Source organism: Phyllopteryx taeniolatus, chromosome 9 (assembly GCF_024500385.1).
Source record: "Phyllopteryx taeniolatus isolate TA_2022b chromosome 9, UOR_Ptae_1.2, whole genome shotgun sequence".
NCBI lineage: Eukaryota > Metazoa > Chordata > Actinopteri > Syngnathiformes > Syngnathidae > Phyllopteryx > Phyllopteryx taeniolatus.
This window is the reverse complement of record NC_084510.1, coordinates 27644308-27664882: the sequence shown is the minus strand read 5'-3', so window position 1 is coordinate 27664882 and position 20575 is coordinate 27644308. Positions and strand designations below refer to the sequence as shown.

The following is a 20575-nucleotide window of genomic DNA, read 5'->3' as shown; positions in this document are numbered from 1 at the left end:
TTGCTTACTTTGATCGGAAGAGAGGAAAAATGCTCAAATTCATCCCGTTTATTAGTACCCCACTTAAGGAGACACATCTTATCCAAGAAGAGATTGAGGGCAGTAAGAAAACAGAGCGTAGAGCAGAGATTTGGGAGAAAGGTAAGGTGAGCATGTGTGTTTATTTTCATCGTCTCTTGTCGTATATCCTCAAGCCTGATAAGGTACTACCTGATTTTGCCAGTGGAAAAATGTCAATAGTGAGTAGAACCACATCGAGTTGAGTCAGTACTGTGAAGTATATAAGGGCCATTAGGCCACTACTGTTCCTTGTTTTTTGTTGGAATATATAATTCTGTCTCCATTGTAGGGTTTTATTGTAGAAACAAACACAGTCTGAAAACTAAACAATCAACAATTGTTACATTTCTACAATATGGATCATGGAATTTCCTCCAAATGCACCGTCTCTAATTGACTTGTCAATTTCAATAGACTACAGGGTCTGCTTACAAATAATGATTGCAACAGACAGTAGAGGTGAAGGAGGTGGTGGGGGCTACAGGAAGAACAAAGGCTTCAGAGAAACTGGTACAAAAATGTGCTGTTACATCAGACTGGTGCCATTTTTTTTTTGTCTTTCACACTGAGAAAGGCGAGAATGTGCAAATGCAGGGAAAAGCGATGAAGAGGAGAAGGGAGGGGAGTGGGAGGTAAGAGAGGGAGGAGGAAGAAGAAGAGGAGGAGGGGAGCGTTGCTGCGTCTGCCGCCGCTATCATTCTGCCGTTGCCCACTCCCGCTGTAGCAGCGGTGCGTTCGGAGAGAAGCGTGTGGTGGAGGAGGGAAAAAAAGAAGGGGGGAGGAAAAGCAGGACATTAGGGAAGGGAGCGCCTGGGCAGCACTGCAACAGCTGCAGCGGGAGGAAAGAGAGACGGAGCAAAGGAAGGAAGGAAGGAAGAAGAAGAGGAGGTTGCAGGAAGTCTTTTTTCATGCAGGTTTTCTTTGTGCCCTGAACAAGGTCGCAGTGTGGAACCACATTTTTCTCCCTTGCCCGCTGATGCTCGTCTCTCCGGTCCCATGCAGGAGGCATGCTTGGAAATAGTGTGAAAGGCAGGGAAGGAGATTTCAAGATGGATAGCTCCAAAGCATACAGCCAAGCAGATGGCAAAGGACTTGGCTTTGGGGCCAAGAGGGCCAAATCTGGGGCACCTCAGAGTACCCAGCGGGGTGAACTCAAGGTTTACCGGGCGGGTAGCTCCGAGGGCAGGCTGCCAGGTGGCGTCCGGCCTTCGCAAGCAGAGGTCCATGACCAACCTGGCCGTGCTCACCGACGCCGAGAAGAAGTTGCACCTTTACGAGCCCAAGTGGAGCGATGACATGGCCAAGACCGGGGCGGGCGCCCCGAGGAAGACAGGCAAGCCGGCAGGCAAGGCGGCGGGTCGTGGTGCACCACTTTCTCGCAACCTCTCCAAGTCAGAACACTCTCTTTTCCAAGGCAAACCCAAGCCCTTCGCCCCTTTGGCAGCTCCCTCAGCTCCCGGCAAGCAAAGCCGGATCCCTCGCGCTCCGTATGCAGAGGTGAAGCCCCTCAGCAAAGCCCCCGAAGACGGAAGGTCGGATGACGAAATCCTCTCCAGCAAGGCCAAAACTGCCACCAAGAAGCCGGGAGGTGGAGGGGATTCTGGCTCCAAGGGCCAGGGGGAAGAAGGTGGGGACAAACCCTTCCTGAAGGTGGACCCCGAGCTTGTAGTGACAGTGCTGGGCGACCTGGAGCAGCTGCTCTTCAGCCAGATGTTAGGTGAGTGCAACAGGGCCAGGTTTCAGGTTCCCATAGCTGACCTTTGTGCAGCCTGGATCGATCTAATCACAGTAACTCTGCGATTGACCGGTGACAGGCTAAGTAGTAGAAAATGGATGAATGGAGGGCGTTTCGGTCACTGGTAGTAGTTGTTCACATAGCTGACTCTTGAACAAATCTCGATCTGATCACCCTCGTTGAGTACAATTGATCAGGGGCTTGTCCAAGGTATAGTTGCCCAGTCAGCTGGGATAGACCCCACCTCACCCACGATGACCGCTAGAAAATTAATGGATGGATGGGGCTTTGACCGTTTGTAGTGTAGTTGTTCACGAAGCTTATTCGTGTGGCTGGGCTCGATCTGAACCCTGTGGTTTTGCAGTTGACAAATAATTCGTCCTGGGTGTAGTTGCTCACAGTCAACTTGATAGATTCCAGCTCACCCACAATCCTGAACATGCTAAGCGGCAGAAAATGGCTCCATCTGATCACTGTAGTTCTGCAATTGACTAGTGGCTTTTCCAGGTTGTGCTCGCCCTAAGCCAGTTGGGATAGACTCTAGCTTGGGGTGTATTGGTTGTTGTAAGTGTAGCGGTTCACATAGCTGACTTGGCGAGGGATTCCCCCATTCACAGTCAGCCCTGCCGACCAGTTCAGGATGTAGTCCACCTTTCACCCGAACCTAACTGGAATAGGCTCCAGCTTGAGTGCTATGAACAATGGATGGAGGTGGTTTTGGCCATTGATAGTGCAGTGGTTCACATAGCTGGGACGATTCCCACTCACAATCAACTCTGTCGACCGGTTCAGGATGTAGTCCACCTTTCGCCCCCGCTGGGATCGGCTCTCAGATTGGAAAATGGATGGATGGGAGGTTGAGGGTGCATCGTACCACCGCCCCACTTGTGCGAACTGTAAGGAATCCTCAACAGGCAGCACACACCCCTGCACGCAGGGGCCACACGGCACCTGCTCGGATGCCGCACCCTTGACAAATTACGCTGACATCTTAAAACATTCACGCATTTCCTCGTAAATCCCAATGTTTTCCAGAGAGAGGACTGGATTGGATAGGGATTGCGGTCATGTGCTGTGCTGCATTGTTCTTCCTCTGCCTCAGCATGCGACTGTAATTGTGTGAAACGTGCTCGTTTCCGATCACAACATAATTGCAAGCGCAAACAAAAAAGCACCCAAGGGCTCGGCGATGAAGACGATGATTACCAGCAGCCTGATCTCTCCTGTCAAAACCTCCTGTTTGCTGCTCCCCAAAGGAAAAAAAAATGGAACGACCGGTGTGCCATATTGAATACATTTTTGAGGCGCAGACGCACATTTAGCCTCCTCCCGGTTCCATTCATGTGTTAGGGCGCTGACAGATGGTTTGCAGCCTGTGTGCAAATGGCAGGGAGATGGTGCTGTCTTCTCTTTGTCCGGATAGAGGTCAGTTTTATCAATAGAGGAGGCGATTGATCATAGATTCTGATGATGTTTTGTTCTTTGGCAGGCTTCTAATGCTCAGTTTTGATTGACACTGTCAGAGTGGTATTCATTTAACAATGTGCTTGTGGTTGTAGTAATTGCAGTGCATCATACTGGGAACTGTTTCTAATATTCCAGTGACCTTATTTTGCAATATAATAGGGGCAAGCTACTGCAAGTCAGTATGATGCAGTTCCAGACCACTGCAAACTGCAACCATATTGTTGCCTTTGTGAAGGCAAACATGTCCTGTTGGATACCGAATCTGGAGGATGTAATACATGGTCAATGTGGGACTGTAAATAAAATTATTAGTTGTCATGTTGATGAGTGCATGTTTCCGATTACATCCTAATGAATACATCTGTGCTGATTAAACACATTACACATGGTTCTCTACGCCGTTGGGATATCTATCAGGCATATTAGTTACACATAAAGATGCATATACCTTGTAAATGTATTTACCACCTTTGGCTTTGTTACATTACAACCTCTACTTTGAATGTTTTTTTAAAATCACAATTTTATTTGATGGATCTTCACAAGTTTTGACGTGAAATGAGAAATACAGTACATATCTAAAAAGATTGAAGGTTTTTGTTTTTCAATAAATGACTGAAAATTGGCACGTGCATCCACTCCCTTTGCTATGAAGGCCCTAAAAAGCTCTCAAGCAACCAATTACCTTCCAAATTCACTTAATTAGTGAAATGAAGTCCACCTGTGTGCAATCTTAGTGTTACATGAGCTTTCAGTATATACACACCTTTTCTGAAAGGCCCCAGAGGCTGCAACACCAATGTGAGAGGCACCACTAACCGAACACAGCCATGAAAACCAAGGAACTCTCAAAACAATTCAGGCACAAAGTTGTTGAGAAGTCAGGGTTGGGTTAAAAAAAATAATCTGTGACCAAATATATCTATCCATAGGACCTCAATAAGCCGTGTACTTCATAAAGTTGGGCTTATGGAAAATTGGCCAGAAGAAAGCCGTTAATTTCAGCTGAAAATAAGATGGCACATTTTGAGATTCCAAAAAGACATGTGGGAGACTCCCAAAATGCATGGAAGAAAGTGCTCTGGTCAAATGAAAGTCAAATCTATATTTTTAGCCATCAAGGAAAAATGTCTGGTGTACACCCAATACATCTCATCACCCCAACAACACGATCCCCACAGTGAAACATGGTGCTGGCAGCATCATGCTGTGGGGATGTTTTCAACAGAAGTTACTGGGAGCTGGTATGAGTTGAGAGAAAGATGGTTGGTGCTCATTTCTAAACACAGTGAAATTCTTGAGCAAAACCCATACCAGTCTGCAAGTGACAGACAAACTTGAAGGAGCTGGAGCCATTTTCCTTTGAGGAATGGGAAAAAAAAATCCCAGTGGCAAGATGTGGAAAGCTCATAGAGACTTGCTGGTGATCCTACAAAGTACTGACTTCAGGGGCATAAATAGTTAAGCACATGCCAATTTTAAGCTTTTTATTTTTTGTTATTTAATTGTTGAAATTATAGGTTGCAAATGTAACATTGTTAAAAAGCCAAGGGGGTACATACTTTTGCAAGGCACTGTATGTGTGGAGTTGTATTACCAGCTATATTAATGTATTTTATATGAATAGCTAAGTATCTGGATATCGTAGGATGAATGGCAAGTTCTTTTTTATTCCACTACACACTGGAGTGTTTGTACGGTAGAATAAATGTTAGAAATTATTCTTTGTAAATAGCTTCACTCGTTTCATAGGTTTATGTGACATAATGATCAACAAACAGGTCAGATTAACACATTCACTGCCATTGACGGCTTTAGAAGTCAAATATTAATGTTAACTGGGAAGGCTGGCAAGTGAATGAGTTAAAAAAAAAAAGAAGATAAATTAAAAGTGACAGTGACACAGATTCCAGGTCATTATGACGACAGACTTACATTCACGTAAAATGGAGACCGTTATATTACTGGCATAAAAACTAGACACGGAGGGCGGCATAGTGGGTGTGGGGCGGGGGGGGGGGGGGGGGTGTTGGGTTGACCTAACATTTCAATGTAATGATATGTGATCGGTCATGCAAGAGCTCTGCAAATGTCGCAATATCCCCCCCCTACTTATGCCGAGAAACAGGAAGACGGGCTATGAAATCAGTGGCGTGGCCTGCAAGCATGAAAGGGTTTACAGATTTGACTTTATGACATTTCAAGGAAACTGCTTCCACACAGCGAGGTATCCCAGCCTCTGAGTCTACTTCATTTCCCCCATTGTGTGTCAGTATGCAGAACAACAACCCAGAAAAAAGGCAGAAAAATGCAGGGTATTGCTTCACGAGCTAGATGCAAGATTACTACTTTGTGGCCATCTTGGTTAGCGGCTTAACATGAACTCAAAAAACTCTGCTGTGATCCAAATATGGCACATAACTATTTTATGTGACATCTATCGAACAGGAACGTAATCACAGGATTGGTTCGACTCAGTTGAGTGGCCTGAATGAAAAGCATTCCTCGCGACACCTGCCTTTGTCAGCCACTGTGTATGCTCTATAGTACATCTACAGAGTATACAGGAGAAAAGCCATCTCTTCTGCCTTTTAATATCATAAAGCAATTCCACCGTCAAGTGCTTCCTTGTGATCCACTTGAAGTCTTCACTTTCTGATCTTCCTCTTTGCATCTTGCAAATTGGATGCTAGTTATTACAACGTGCTCGTTTCAATCGGCGTCTCGTCGACGCTTTTTTCGAGTTTCACTTCTGTTGCATCATTCATTTATTGGACTTTGTCATTTGCTTGAGAAGAACAAGTCTTCTTTGAGTTGGATGTGGCCATCATTGCGATGCCTGGGGATCAGTAAATGTACTTGTGCAGTAGTATAACCCAGTGTACTTAAAGACTATATTTATTACTTTTAACAAAGAACAGTCGTTATAGGACAGTGGTAACTGTGTTCTACTTGTGTGATTTTCTTTCTTCCCTCTGACAAGATTACTTACTACTTGTTGCCAATCTTCACAAATGAGTAGTAAGCTTGAGCTAACAAAACTAGTACAACCCCAATTCCAACGAAGTTGGGACATTGTGTTAAACATAAATAAAAACAGAATAAAATGATTTGCAAATCACGTTCGACCTATATTTAATTGAATAGACTACAAAGACAAACTATTTAATGTTCAAACTGATAAACTTTATTGTTTTTAGCAAATAATCATTAACTTCGAATTTTATGGCTGCAACACGTTCCAAAAAAGCTGGGACAGGGTCATGTTTACCACTGTGTTACATCACCTTTTCTTTTAACAATATTCAATAAACGTTTGGAAACTGAGGACACTAATTGTTGAAGCTTTGTAGGTGGAATTCTTTCCCATTCTTGCTTGATGTACAGCTTCAGCTGTTCAACAGTCCGGGGTCTCCATTGTCGTATTTTACGCTTTATAATGTGCCACACATTTTCAATGGGAGACAGGTCTGGACTGCAGGTAGGCCAGTCTAGTACCCACACTCTTTTACTACGAAACCACGCTGTTGTAACATGTGCAGAATGTGGTTTGGCATTGTCTTGCTGAAATAAGCAGGGGCGTCCATGAAAAAGACGTTGCTTGGATGGCAGCATATGTTTCTCCAAAACCTTTATGTACCTTTCAGCATTAATGGTGCCGTCACAGATGTGTAAGTTACCCATGCCATTGGGACTAACACAGCCCCATACCATCACAAATGCTGGCTTTTGAACTTTGCATCCATAACAGTCCGGCTAGTTCTTTTCCTCTTTGGCCCGGAGGACACAACGTCCACAATTTCCAAAAACAATTCCACTTTGTATCAGTCCATCTTAGATGAGCTCGGGGCCCAGAGAAGCTGGCGGCGTTTCTGGGTGTTGTTTATAAATGGCTTTTGCTTTGCATGGTAGAGTTTCAAGTTGCACTTACAGATGTAGCACCGAACTGTATTTACTGACATTGGTTTTCTGATGCGTTCTTGAGCCCATGTGGTGATATGCTTTACACATTGATGTCGGTTTTTGATGCAGTGCCGCCTGAGGGATTGAAGGTCACAGGCATTCAATGTTGGTTTTCGGCCTTGCCGCTTACATGCAGTGATTTCTCCAGATTCTCTAAACCTTTTGATGATATTATGGACCGTAGACGATGAAATCCCTAAATTCCTTGCAATTTTACGTTGAGGAACATTGTCCTTAAACTGTTGGACTATTTTCTCACGCACTTGTTCCCAAAGAGGTGAACCTCGCCCCATCTTTGGTTGTGAATGAGTGAGTAATTCAGGGAAGCTCCTTTTATACCCAATCATGGCACGCACCTGTTCCCAATTAGCCTGTTCACCTGTGGGATGTTCCAAACAGGTGTTTGATGAGCATTCCTCAACTTTCTCAGTCTTTTTTGCCACCTGTCCCAGCTTTTTTGGAACGTGTTGCAGCCATAAAATTCTAAGTTAATGATTTTTTGCTAAAAAAAAAATAAAGTTTATAAGTTTGAACATTATATATCTTGTCTTTGTAGTGTATTCAATTAAATATAGGTTGAACATGATTTGAAAATCATTGTATTCTGTTTTATGTTCAACACAACGTCCCAACTTCCTTGGAATAGGGGTTGTAGATAGTGATCCAAATATGCCATAGATTTATCCTGAAGTAACCCTTCAATTTTTTGTTCTTCATATTTTGGGGATAACTTGGTAAAACCAGACCCATCTAAAGTTAACTCCGTAAGTCGCCAAAAAGTGCCTAAATCAAGCATTTTTGTGGGCAAATCTAGCGTTTTATTTCCTTCTTTCTGTCATGTTGATGGAGCAAATCGGGTCAAAACCAATTTTTTAATTGAGTGTGTCACTGTGGGGATTATTAACAAATGTTTGGAGATTTCTGTATGAGTTACCTTCAACATTCACAGCAATCACCGCGATGCCCAGTGACAGAAGTCCAGAATAAATATCCTTTATTAATCAGTAAATGCCACTCCTGTCCTGTACTATACGCAAGTGTACTTAAAGACAATATTTAGTTTTACTGAGGACGACAGTCATGGCAGGATTAAGGATTGTGTTGTCCTATGTGAACGTATGCCTTCCATGTGATAATGTCAAGTGTACACCATTAAATTACCTTTTGGTGGACTGTGGTCGCCCTCTAAAAGATGGCCGGTCAATCCCTGGTTGACTAACTGTCGAGATAAGGAATTCAAAATAAGGTGAAAAGCTAATGAGCGTCGTATTTTTTATTTATTGTTTTAAATCGAACCACAGATCCTGAGTCGCAGAGGAAACGTACGGTGCAGAACGTCCTCGACCTCCGGCAGAATTTGGAGGACACCATGTCGAGTCTGCGGGGCTCTCAGCTCAGCCACAGGTGAGCACAACAACAATAACAAAATGAACCGGCACAACAGTACAAGCAGAAGTTCACTAGTAACATAATCTACCTTCTGATCACAAGAGATAGTGCCTCGGCATGATAGTGTTTCAGACCGTGTAATCTGACGGACTCTGGCTGCTGCTTGAAACTGGCTCTGGATCTTCACCCAGCCTAGCGAACATATCATGGGCAGAGAAGCTCGGTGTGGGGGCGGTAATTATTGTATATAAATTAGTCTCACTCTTACATAAAAGAATAGCCATAGGCAAATACTTGTTGGTTGTTGAATTACTTACGGTCGAGGCCCAAATATTTGTATACAAGCAATAAAAAAGTAAATTTTCCATATAAGTTCCCTTTAAGGCGTTGGACAGGTACCACTGTATGATGTAAAACTGATGTCTGCCTCTCTCCAAAGTGGAGCAGGTTAACTCAGTTCCTCTGCTGATAAATTATCCAACAAGGACGGATATAAATACTCCCATGGTCATCACCATTGTGATATTTATTGAGGTGACTCGGTGCCTATAGTTATGTAATGAAAAGTGTGCACATACACACACACACACACACACACAAGATGCTCCCATTCTTGCCGAGAGTAATTTTCAAACCCTGACCCACTTACAGGAGGAAAACTTTACACAATGCAGGTTTTGTGAGAAAGCGCTATACTGCCGCAATAGACACATTTCAACAGTGGAACCTCCAAAGTCAAACACCCTAAAATTCAAAAGACAAACTATGCCTCACAAGTCAAACAAACAGAAATGGAGGCGTACCTAATGAATTGTCCTTTGCCATGCGCGTCCACAGCTGTGCGGACAGCAGCAATGTGGGCTACGACAGCGACGACACCAACGCCCGCAGCATGTCCAGCCTGTCCAACCGCTCCTCGCCGCTGTCGTGGCGTCACGGGCAAGCCAGCCCTCGCCTCCAGGCGGGCGACGCCCCGTCCTCGGCGGCGGGTGGATACCAGGGGGCCAAGACCGTCTCGCCGTACGTCGCCCAAACCATGCCGGCTCGCTGCTCGGGCAGGCTGAGCGGGACATCGCGCGTGGATCTTCTGGACGACGGAGACCTCAAGTCTGGTTACCTGAGCGACAGCGACCTTCTAGGGAAGAGCCTCCCGGATGACGAAGACAACCTCACTAATGGGTAAGTAGCATGGATGTATAGGGTGTCCTGTTTCCATGGCAACACATGTCCCTGTTCCCAGTGCTGACTACAGATGCCCTTTTGGTGTCTATTAGCACATTTCGACTGCAGGAGCTTTAGCCTGGAACTAGGAATTTGGGTAAGCCCCCGCTATTCATTCGCAATAGGGACCAAGCATTGCTGCAAATAGCAAGAAGATGCGAGTAATTGCGACCCAACTAATAATGTTTCTAATTGCCGCTATAAACAGTTTGAACTGCAAATATGTAGAATTTCCAAGACTCTTCAACACAGGCTGAACTTAGCTCCTCCTTGACATACAAAGCCCTCTCAGTCGAGATGGATCACTTAATACCACACAATACTACCTTGACACCAATTACTACTTCCCTATTAGCCCGGGCTTTGGTGACATCTTGTGTCATCTTAATGTATTGCAGAATGAAGACAAAAATACGTCAATGGGTGATTTTGTAAATAGCAAACCGCAAATAGGTGTGGGCTCACTGTATTGAGGAACCATTGTGTTTTTGGACTGAACTCTTGTCTGAGTTTAGTTCAGGGGTCATTTATCGGGGCCAAAAGAAGATCTCATGTCAATCTCATGTATTTCCATTCATTCATGTTCTATTGTGCTTTTCATCATTAGGGTCACATTTTCACCAATGAACAATTGTTTCTGGAATGTGGAACGTTTAAAACGCTACACAGGAATGCCAGAGTTGAGGTTCAAACCCCAAACCTCTCGACTGCGAGGCAGACGTACGCACCTGTATTTCCTGTCGTAGTTGCTTTTATAGCACGGTTGAGAAGCAACCTAAAAAGCAGCTAATGCTGGCTAATAGGCAGTAAACCCTATCCTCAATGCTTCGTTGTTGCAAGGGACATTTTAATAATTCAACAGCGGTGACGTACATGACAGTGTCTTCTTGCCAATATATTTGTGCTTCGTTCAATATGCTTTTGCCGGCCAGCAGCTTTCATCAGCATTCTCTAGAATCAAAAGACTTCTTTCTTAAAGTGCTCACAACAGGAGTTTTTCCCCACCGAGGAGACAACCTGAAAAACACACCAGGTGTTCCCTTGGTTATGCAACAGGACAAGAATAGATCTTTTGAGGTACACAAGTTGTTTTTGATCATTTTGGATGTCAAGGAGGTTTGACAGGAGAGGATTTAACAAGGATGCAGGATGACAGCAACGTTCTGAGAGGAGACGAGAGAAGCAAACTAGGACGCTAATCTGGTGTGGTTTCGCAGCTTTTTATTGTTGTCGGGCATGCGGATAGGATTTGAGTTCAGCCTCTCGAGTGTTTGGAAGGAAGGACTTACTGGAAAGTGCATTAAGGAAAGACATGAAGACTGATTTAAATGGCTGGAAAGTGGAAAATTCAAACACATCAATATAGAATTATAAGAAATGTGATACCACTGAAGATTGCCTCTTTTTTTTTAAACTACTGCATGTATTTTTGCTTGTCATGTGATTTCATTATGGCTCCACGTGCAAAGGCTTGACAGAAGATCCTCAGTAATGTCATAAAGATCAGATGATGCCTTGGACACATTATGGTAAAGTGGCATTCTGGGAAATGGTATGCTTTCAACAGTTATTTTCCCAGCAAGGCCCACATATGAATGTTTGATGTGGAAGGAGCCTTTTAAACACCTGACCTCACAAATTCTCAAAGTCACACGCTTCAAAGTGTTTTCAAACGTTCATCGCTGCTTGCAACTTTTATCGTGGTAATTGAAATTGTTGTGCGTTGAGTGCGGTTAGCCATGACCCATCAGTGCCAGACGTGTCACCAAGGTGACACGCGGCTAGTAACAGATGCTCCCTGGTTATTATGCCCTGGGGGAGGTTGTTCCATGCACGTTTAGAATACATGCGTATTACGGATGGGGCACTTCGGCGATCGATGCCAAGGTCAGAGTTAAAAACGCATTATTTTAAAAAATAGTTTTGCCCGCAATGTGGCATGAAAATACCAGTCACAGCCGGTATAAGGCAACTCTTTTAAGGGAAATAATAGGCTACAAAGACACGCCAAGGTATGAAAATAGTGGCTGCTGTTTTTACTTTTCACCTCTTTAATTTGCAAGATTTTCTAGTCTGTAGCGACTTGGGTTACTATTCTGTATTTCTAATCCGCTTCCTTACTCACACTCTTTAAATTTCGTGCTACATTTGCATTCCTACTGTACATCCACATACACACTCACAAAAAAGCTCATTGAGAACCATCAGGCACGGGCTCTTGAAAATAGATCAGGCTGCTCCAGCGTAACCATGGCAACAAGCTAAAAAATCATCAGTAAGCCCCCCCATTAAGTAAGTCTTACATTGTCAAACGTGATTAGCCTTTCACCATCTCAATATAATGATCTCTACCATCACATACGTGAACTACGAGCTTAATGTCCAAAGACTTTAAATAATCTATAAGTGGCAGATATCTAACATTGACAGTACAGAGCTGTACAGGAACAGAACAAGCTCGATGATGTGTTTAATGGATATTGATCAGCCACACTGCACAGGCATGTGTACATGGCATAATCACTGTGGCCGCCATATCACTCATGTCATACACTACACCTTACTCTCTACATGAGAGAAGCAGCAGCATCTATCTATACTCAACCTTTCTACATCGTCTATAGCATATCATACAATTACCGTACTATATGCCATATCATAAAATGACTGTATCGTATTGTAGCATCACCATAAAATATTGCATTGTACAATACAATACAATGTAATGACCGTATCGCAACACAACATAGCACACCATACCATTCGATTACCGTACCGTAACACATCGGGCCGTATTGTATCATACAGTTACTGTACAGTCTTGCATCATTCTGGACTGTACAATTACCGTACCACATGGCATCATACCATTATCATAGAAATGGCCATACTTTTTTGCGTCAAACAATAACATACAGCTACCAGTTCGTATCACACAATCACACAATACTGTATTGCATTTTACCATACCATACTATACCATACTGTAAGGATTTATACAGAAATTTGTGGAATGGGGACATGGGTCATGGCAGAACCTTTTTTTTTTTATTTAACAAACCGTTTTAAATGTGGTTTTATTTTTTCTTAATTATCTTTTTTTTTTAAATTCATAATAAAAAGCAACCATTTTAATTTAATAAGTATATACTGTTTAGGGAGCATCTATGATGCAGTAAAATTCTGTATCAACTCAAAAAACAGGAAAATTAGGATTCTGAATTACTCAAAATTAATAATTAGGATGAATTACAATTGTTCATGAGTACCATTCCATTTGAACTTTGTACAACAATTGTGCTTGAGCCAACATTAAGCCCACAGTGTTGTGTATTTTTAGTGGGTCATATGGACCATAAATAAGACTATCATGCAAGCTATACAACACGAAAATATACAGTGTAATACTGAGGAAGGTGACATTGAACATGTGGAGGTCTGGACAGTGTCTTATGTGTATCGTGTACATTATATGCGCTGCAGCGTAGTGGTGGCAGCAGTACAGTGGACAGAAAGCAGACTGGTGCAGCAAGTAGTGGATGTGCTGCCATGGTAACCATCCTCCACTGACCCACTCATGCGGCTTTCCTTGTGTGTCACTGTGATAACTGCTGAATGGTATGTGTGTGTGTGTGTATACTCAGGGTAACGTGAAATGTCGCAACATTTATTGGATATCCTTGATATCCAGCTTAAGGTCCATATACTTGTATGCTCTCTGTCCTCGCTAGTAAAACAATTTAGCGCACTAGTACAAGACTATGGGGCGCTAGTTGAACAACTGTCTTAATAGTAATGTTTTTCTGCTACTCGTGCCACTTTTGGCCTACTAGTACGACCTTAAGATGGATACTCTTGATATCGAATAAACGCTCAAACTCCCACCATCCACCATGTGCTAATATGCTATTTGTCTGCACTAGTAGGACAACTTTGGCTTAGTAGGACAACTACTGTGACTAATAAGGAAAAACTGTGCACTAGTCGACAATTGCGTCTTACTAGTATTACTTGTGACATCATACGTCTAACTAGTTAACATCTAGCACTTCACTAGTATTAATAGTAGCATGCAGAGGTCAACAAGTGCACAGTTTTGCCTTACTACTAACATGTAGTTGTTGAAGTGGAAAATCATTTTTAGGAAGACACAGTCGTTCCACTAGTGCACTGAATTGTCTTACTAGTGAGGACAAAGACTGTACTATTATGGGCTTTAAGCTGGATATGGAATAAACGCTCAAATGGCTTTCCGTAGTGTCTGCCACTACTCTTGGGTGCATGCATTTTTCTTGCCTTTGGTAGTGCATTTTATTCCTTCTTGGTTAAAAGCACTGCCTTAAGATGCTTCCCTGGCAATGTCATCTCCATGGCAACGGTGATAAGGTTCGACTGGCGCTGAGTGCATGCGCTCAACGCTTTGGCACGTATCGTATGACACCCCGAACGGCCTCGCTGGTGGAAACTAAATGCGTACCAAGCAAAGACATTCTGGACTTAATGAAGGCTTTTGCTGCAGTCATCTCATCCCAGATTTATGGTCCCTGCAGTCTGCACTCAATTTCCCTTTTCCTGGCTCGGGTCGGACCTTTTTTTAGAGCCTCTAAGTGCGCTCTTTTGGCTATTGAAGCTTCACATGTTTTTGACCTCAATTGTGTCTCCGCTGTGAACACACGTGAGTTCTTTCAGGGGGCTTCCGTGGTCATTTCGCATCAGACGATTGCTTAATATCATTCTTTAGTACCTCCACGTTTATGCTTTAACTGGCTTGTTTTTGTGTTTTGTTTTGTTTTCTCTAAAATTTGTCAAATTGGATTTTGTACAAAAGCCGCCACGCATAACCAAAAGCGTTAACAAGATGTGCTGAAAAGAGAATACACACTGGAAGTTATGCAAAGTGAGACTCATCATTCATTGTCAAAATTTTGGTAGACTGCATTGATGTTTTTACATTTTCCAGTGGTTAACTTTTTTTTCCTTTCAATTCACTTCCGCCTTACGGCGTCCTCACTAAAGTTCAGACAGTTTTAAATTATTAACGTATTAATACACAGAACAAAAAGACACTTGTTTTTGTTTTGCTCCCATTTTTCTTGAGCTGAACTCAGCAATCTGAGACTTTCTATGTACACAGGAGACTGAATCCTTGGGGTATTTTGACGAAGACTTGTCACCAACATGTGATTAATATACTTGGTAACTTTTTAATTGAGGAAAAAAAAAATCACATATGACCCTTTTGACGGTTTATAACAGTGTTTGAGTTTGATGATTATTTCTATTAAGATCTATGGGAAGAATTTTTTTTTTTTTTTTTCATTTACCTGCTTTGGGGAATACGGAGCCCCTAAAGCACTGGTGTCAAATTCAAGGCCCGGGGGCCACATCCGGCCCGCCACTTCAATTTATGTGGCCCGCGTAAGCAAATCAAGTGCGTCGACTTCATGTTTCTTGCTAAAATAACATTGCAAACCGTCTTCTGTTTTATATAACATTTTTGTTACCAATCCCCATTTCAAAATAAACTTTTTACTGGCTGCTGGTTTCAAGTATAGTTATTCATCAATTTTTTTTGTTTATATGTAATAACATGAGGCAATTGTACATTTACTGTATATGTGTACGCGCTCATGACGGCCCTCCGAGGCACACCATAACTATGATGTGGCCTGCAGCAAAAACACCCCTGCCCTAAAGGGACTTGGGGGAAAAAAAAATAAACTTGTTTCTCTTTCTAACGAGAAACTTTCTTATTCGAACGAGAAGGTTTCTCATTAGAATGAGAAAGTTTCTCGTTCTAATGAGAAAGTTTTTCATTAGAATGAGAAACAAGTTTCTTTTTTTCTTTTTTTTTTCATGTCCCTTTAGGGGCTCCGTAGTACGGAATGGCTTGTGTTCGACGTTAGTTAAAAAAACAAACAAACAAAAAACATAAAAACATTGAAGCGCATCCGTGTGGTGAAACTGAGACGAATCTCATTCTGGTTCAAATGGTTAATCTAGCACGGAAAATTCCACTGAACACATTGAGTCACTTAAATCAGTCTATGTTGTGATTTGTTGTGCCCTATGTAGGATCTTATAAAGTGTTGAAACATTACTATCATCACGTTACTTTATCCGCAAAGACATCTGGGGGAAAAGTGGCATTCCCTCATCAGGGGGTCAACAAATTAATGACTCAAGAAAAAGAAACAACAACAAAAAAAACACCCACGTTGCTTCGTCATCTATTTAAATAGTAAAGCATCACTCCGGCGCTCTCAGGGAGAATAAATAAAAGTCAGACGAGTTGCTGGCTCATGAGTTGAGTTCATCCTATAATTCTTAATGCTTTGGCTTCTTTTGCCAAATCTTTCTCATGCTGACATGGCACCATTGACGCATCGGGGTTAACATTGACCGAAATGGCCACATCCATCAGGGTGGGGTAAAAAAAAAAAGAAAAAGAACATGAAACATCATAATTCAAGTGCGCATTAGCCATATTGCGGCTAAAAACTGGGCGGGGGTGGAGGGGACTTTTCTGTCTGAAGTTGACAGAGAATTAACTTTTCCAGTCCAGCTTCGCTTTCTACCTCTGTCTTGGCCAACTCTAACCCTGTAACACACTCAAACACCAATGTCTTTTGTTGTTTTTGTAAAGATCCCATTATTTACTTACTGATGTACCTCATTTCTTTCTGTGTGAAGTGCAGCCATGAGAGGCTCAGCTATAACTCACCATGCCTCCTGCTGGATTTGGGAAAGCATAGACAGACCATCAAGGCAACATTTTCACATCACAAAAGATCGACGAACCAGATTTCAACTCATGCATGTTTATTTTTTACCAAACAATCGAAGACATTTTAATATTTAAATGTAATATAGATTAAAGTGTATATAATGAGTTTATGTAAATTCAAATGTGAGTCAGTCTTGATTTGATTGGTTTGGACTAGAGTGATAGACAGACAGATGGATATACTTTAGTAATACCGTTACAGAATACACGGATATTTTTCAAATACCTAAAAGTAATGTCATATTTAAATGATACATATTGTAGACACAATATATACGTTAATATTAATACATATTTTTGTATATTATGCTTTTTTTGTATCCATATTTATCAGGATGATGTTAATTTCCAAACGTGTGCAAAACAAACATGGAATTTACCTTGTTGAAAGTGCATCGTGAGAATTAAAAAATGAAATAGACCAAAATCATATACACTGCATAGTAATGGTCATTTTTATATTGAAAATGATGTTTTATGACATTTCATCGAAGAAACGTCATTCTGTATTATTTGTATTAAATTAGTATATTGTACAGTCCAATTGAGAAGCCAGCAAGTACATGTCTTGCTTTTTTTCTGATGATAAGGAGGATGATGATGATATTGATGATGATGGCACTATGGGGGAAGACACAACAATCTTATCAAATGCCATCAGTGATACGGAGAAATGGCAGTATTTTTGCAAACTACAACCACAAAATTAATAACTTCCTGAAAATTTCAATCAATACTAAGCACTATTATTCTTTTTTTTCTTCCTTACTGGATCACATTAAACTGTGTACGTGGAATCAGATGAAGCTTGGAGTGAGTGTATACTAACTTTAGCTGCTCTCCCATTGTATATTGTCTTTGCCTCCTGCAGTGGTCATTTTGCACAGCAGAGAGAGTGCTAATGAGTGGGTGGGGGGCGAGGGGGTTGGGGAAGATTTTCCAAGGCTACACACTAGTCATACCTCCCCGGAGCTCTTGCATAGCGTCATCTGGGGGATTTGTTGTGCCACAGGGAGGAGGAGGAAGAGGTTATTACCTTGGAAGAGGTTTTCCCTGCCAAGTCCTGAGAATAATGACATGAAATAGAAAAGTTTTTAGTTTTGAGGAGGCTAATTTAAAAAATAAAAATAAAAAAGGTGCTAATAGAGGTCCTAGCTGCAAATATTTCTCATCTGGATATCATCTCCAATTAAAACAACAAAGAACAGTACACAAGGTTTAATACTATCCCTAATGAATTGTTCTTTATCTAACGCAATAGTTGATAGCAAAATGTTTGCTAAATGCTAATATGTTTCCTGCCTCAATATATTTCAAATCTTCGATTTTTAGAATTTTTAGAAAATTGTCATTGCTAACTAACACTACATCTGAAATCATCGGTCATTCTCATAAACTTGTCATTTACTGTTCGCCACGCTAAGTCAGGGCTAACTGAAAAAATGAAAACATTACCATTTACATGGAAAATAATTGCTCTAAGTAGTCATTTTAATCAACGCAGTCAGTTATGAAAGATTGTCAGAAAAGAAAAGTCAAAACCAATGGTGAAAAATGCCAACACTAGCTACTAAATCAAAACTGTTTGCTGAGAGTTGTCATTTTTGAGTTGTTATGAATTTTCTAGGTTAACAATCTTTAATAAATGATGACAGTTCATGAAAACGACTACTTTGAGCCAACATTTATGTGTGTTAGCGGTTTCTCACTTAGTTATGAATTTTCTAGGTTAACAATCTTTAATAAATTACTACAGTTCACAAAAATGAATACTTCGCGTCATCATTAATAAGTGTTAGCATTTTCCCAGTTGGCTACAGAATAACCAACCTTGTCTTAAAAAATGATTAACTGAGAAACTGCTAACACACATAAATGGCTCAAAGTAGTCGTTTTTGTGAAATGTAGTCATTTATTAAAGATTGTTAACCTAGAAAATTCATTAGCGCTCACTGAGAAAATGCTAACACTAGCTTTTAAATCAAAACTGCCAGCTCAGAATTGTAATTTTTGAGCTGTAGTCTTTAGTTTTACAGCCAAGGTTAGCTTCGCAAAGTCATAGCTAACTGGGAAAATGCTAACACTGAACTGCAGTTATTTATTAAAGTCAGTTTTCCTCAAAAAGTCATGGCTAACTGAGAAAATGCTAACATAAACATTTAAATCAAAAGTTTTTTTTCTTTACGTTTACGTTTCTTATTAAATGTACTCTATTTGATTGTCCAATCTTAGCTAAGGATTAAGTATACAGTACTCTTAATACGCAAAAGGTATTTATTCTCAATCATTGGAGGGATTGCATACAATATAAGATTGTAATTACATTTACAGTACCACAAAATGTTAGAACGTTATATAGTGTCAAGGTTAACGCACGTCTGAGAAAGTATGGGATGTTTTGGTCCATTTCCCTGCACAGTTCCTCGCGGATTTTAGGATTCATAGACACAAATGGCAATTAGTGGCCAACAAGAAACGAAGCAAACCGACTCAAACATGAGAGGTTCTTATTAGTTTACCTTTTTCCACTGCAGCACATTTCTGAGAGCGGTCCAGCAGAAACTTGACAACCAACTGTGTAATTATACTTAATTCTAACTGGGTTTGAATGCCAGGTGTTTTATTGCTCTTAATATTTACCTCCAGGCGGACTAGTTTTAACTCTGTACAGTTCATTTGAGTCCCGCATCCATGGTCCCACGCGGGGAGGTCTGTTTTCATTTTTGGCCACCAGGCCCGACCAAGCAGCATCTGTTTGGAGGCCACGCAGGAGGTTGTGTTGAGAGGGGGATGGTGGGGAGGTGGGCTGTCGCTCCGATTTCCTCTCACTCGGACTAGACCCTGAATTAACCCTAAAGCTGTCAGAGGTCTTAGTTATTGTTTTTTTTCTTTTTTTTTTAATATCCGGCGCATCCCGGGACGTTTCCCTTGAAGCAACAGTTAATAAAGATTAAACCAAAATGTCGGGGATCAGGATCGCTTATCACACCCTCATAAATAAGTCAAAATCACCTGTTTAGTTTAGTCTGCCGCTTTTTTTCCCCCGCTAACATCGGGATTTATAGCCTCAACTGATCTGCCCTTCATATGGTCGTCATTAGCTTTATGTATTTGGTGGTTCTTCCTTTCAGCTGGGATGAAAGCAGCTCCATCAGCAGCGGGCTCAGTGACGGCGACGGCGAGGTTTCGGACAACCTTAGCTCCGAGGAGTTCAACGCCAGCTCGTCGCTCAACTCGCTCCCGAACACACCGCTGGGATCCAGACGCAACTCTTCCGTCATGGTGAGCTGGTAAAACTGTTTTTAAAGCAGTGACATGTAACCAGTTGACCTAGGCCTGGGAGATTAATCTAGTCTATCGATTAATAAAGCGACGAGCAACTGAAATTCCTGCTAGGTAACAGACCTGAGTGGATACATTTTAAGATTATGTTCTGTATGACAAGAAGGAGATCCAGTGGACGGCAATTGCAGTCAATCGTGCTCCCAAAGACATGTTGCCTATGTATACGTTGAAAAAACTGTTATTTATCCTCATTGGTTTTGACCCAAGGTATATGCTTCCATGTCGAAGTCGCCTTGCCTCACATATACAACTACATGAGAAGACATTGAGAGAGCTGCATTGGTTGCAGGGTTACTCTTCCACGGCTCATTTTATGATGTTAAATTGTTGAACATTTAAAACGTAAATTTTCTAAGGATAGTGTTGACTTCCATGTTTCTACAAAAGGGACATTGTTCTTCCCAGGGGAAAAGCTGAGCAAAGAAGCCTCGCCCCATATGCTGCTGGGCCAATGGCAAGTCTGGCTTTTATTAACAAGATGACTGAGACCAGAGTGTGGGAAAATAAAGTGAGGACCCACAAAGGCAATAAAAGCATTTTAACTCAAGGATGCAGCAGTTCATCCACTAAACTATGCGTATGTGGTGCAGGGTCATATCACCAAACAC

At 41.7% G+C, this 20575-nt stretch overlaps 1 protein-coding gene across 1 annotated transcript in view; it reads left to right on the top strand.

The window, feature by feature from the left end:
- Positions 1-754: 754 nt before the first annotated feature.
- The window catches only part of LOC133483089 (neuron navigator 1-like), a 42887-nt gene continuing 23066 nt past the window's right edge, over positions 755-20575 (top strand). Inside the window, 5 exon segments of the mRNA XM_061783699.1 lie at positions 755-1258; positions 1260-1777; positions 8527-8629; positions 9452-9793; positions 19754-19904. Of these exon segments, the coding sequence (XP_061639683.1) occupies positions 1068-1258; positions 1260-1777; positions 8527-8629; positions 9452-9793; positions 19754-19904 (1305 nt within the window). The 5' untranslated portion in view covers positions 755-1067.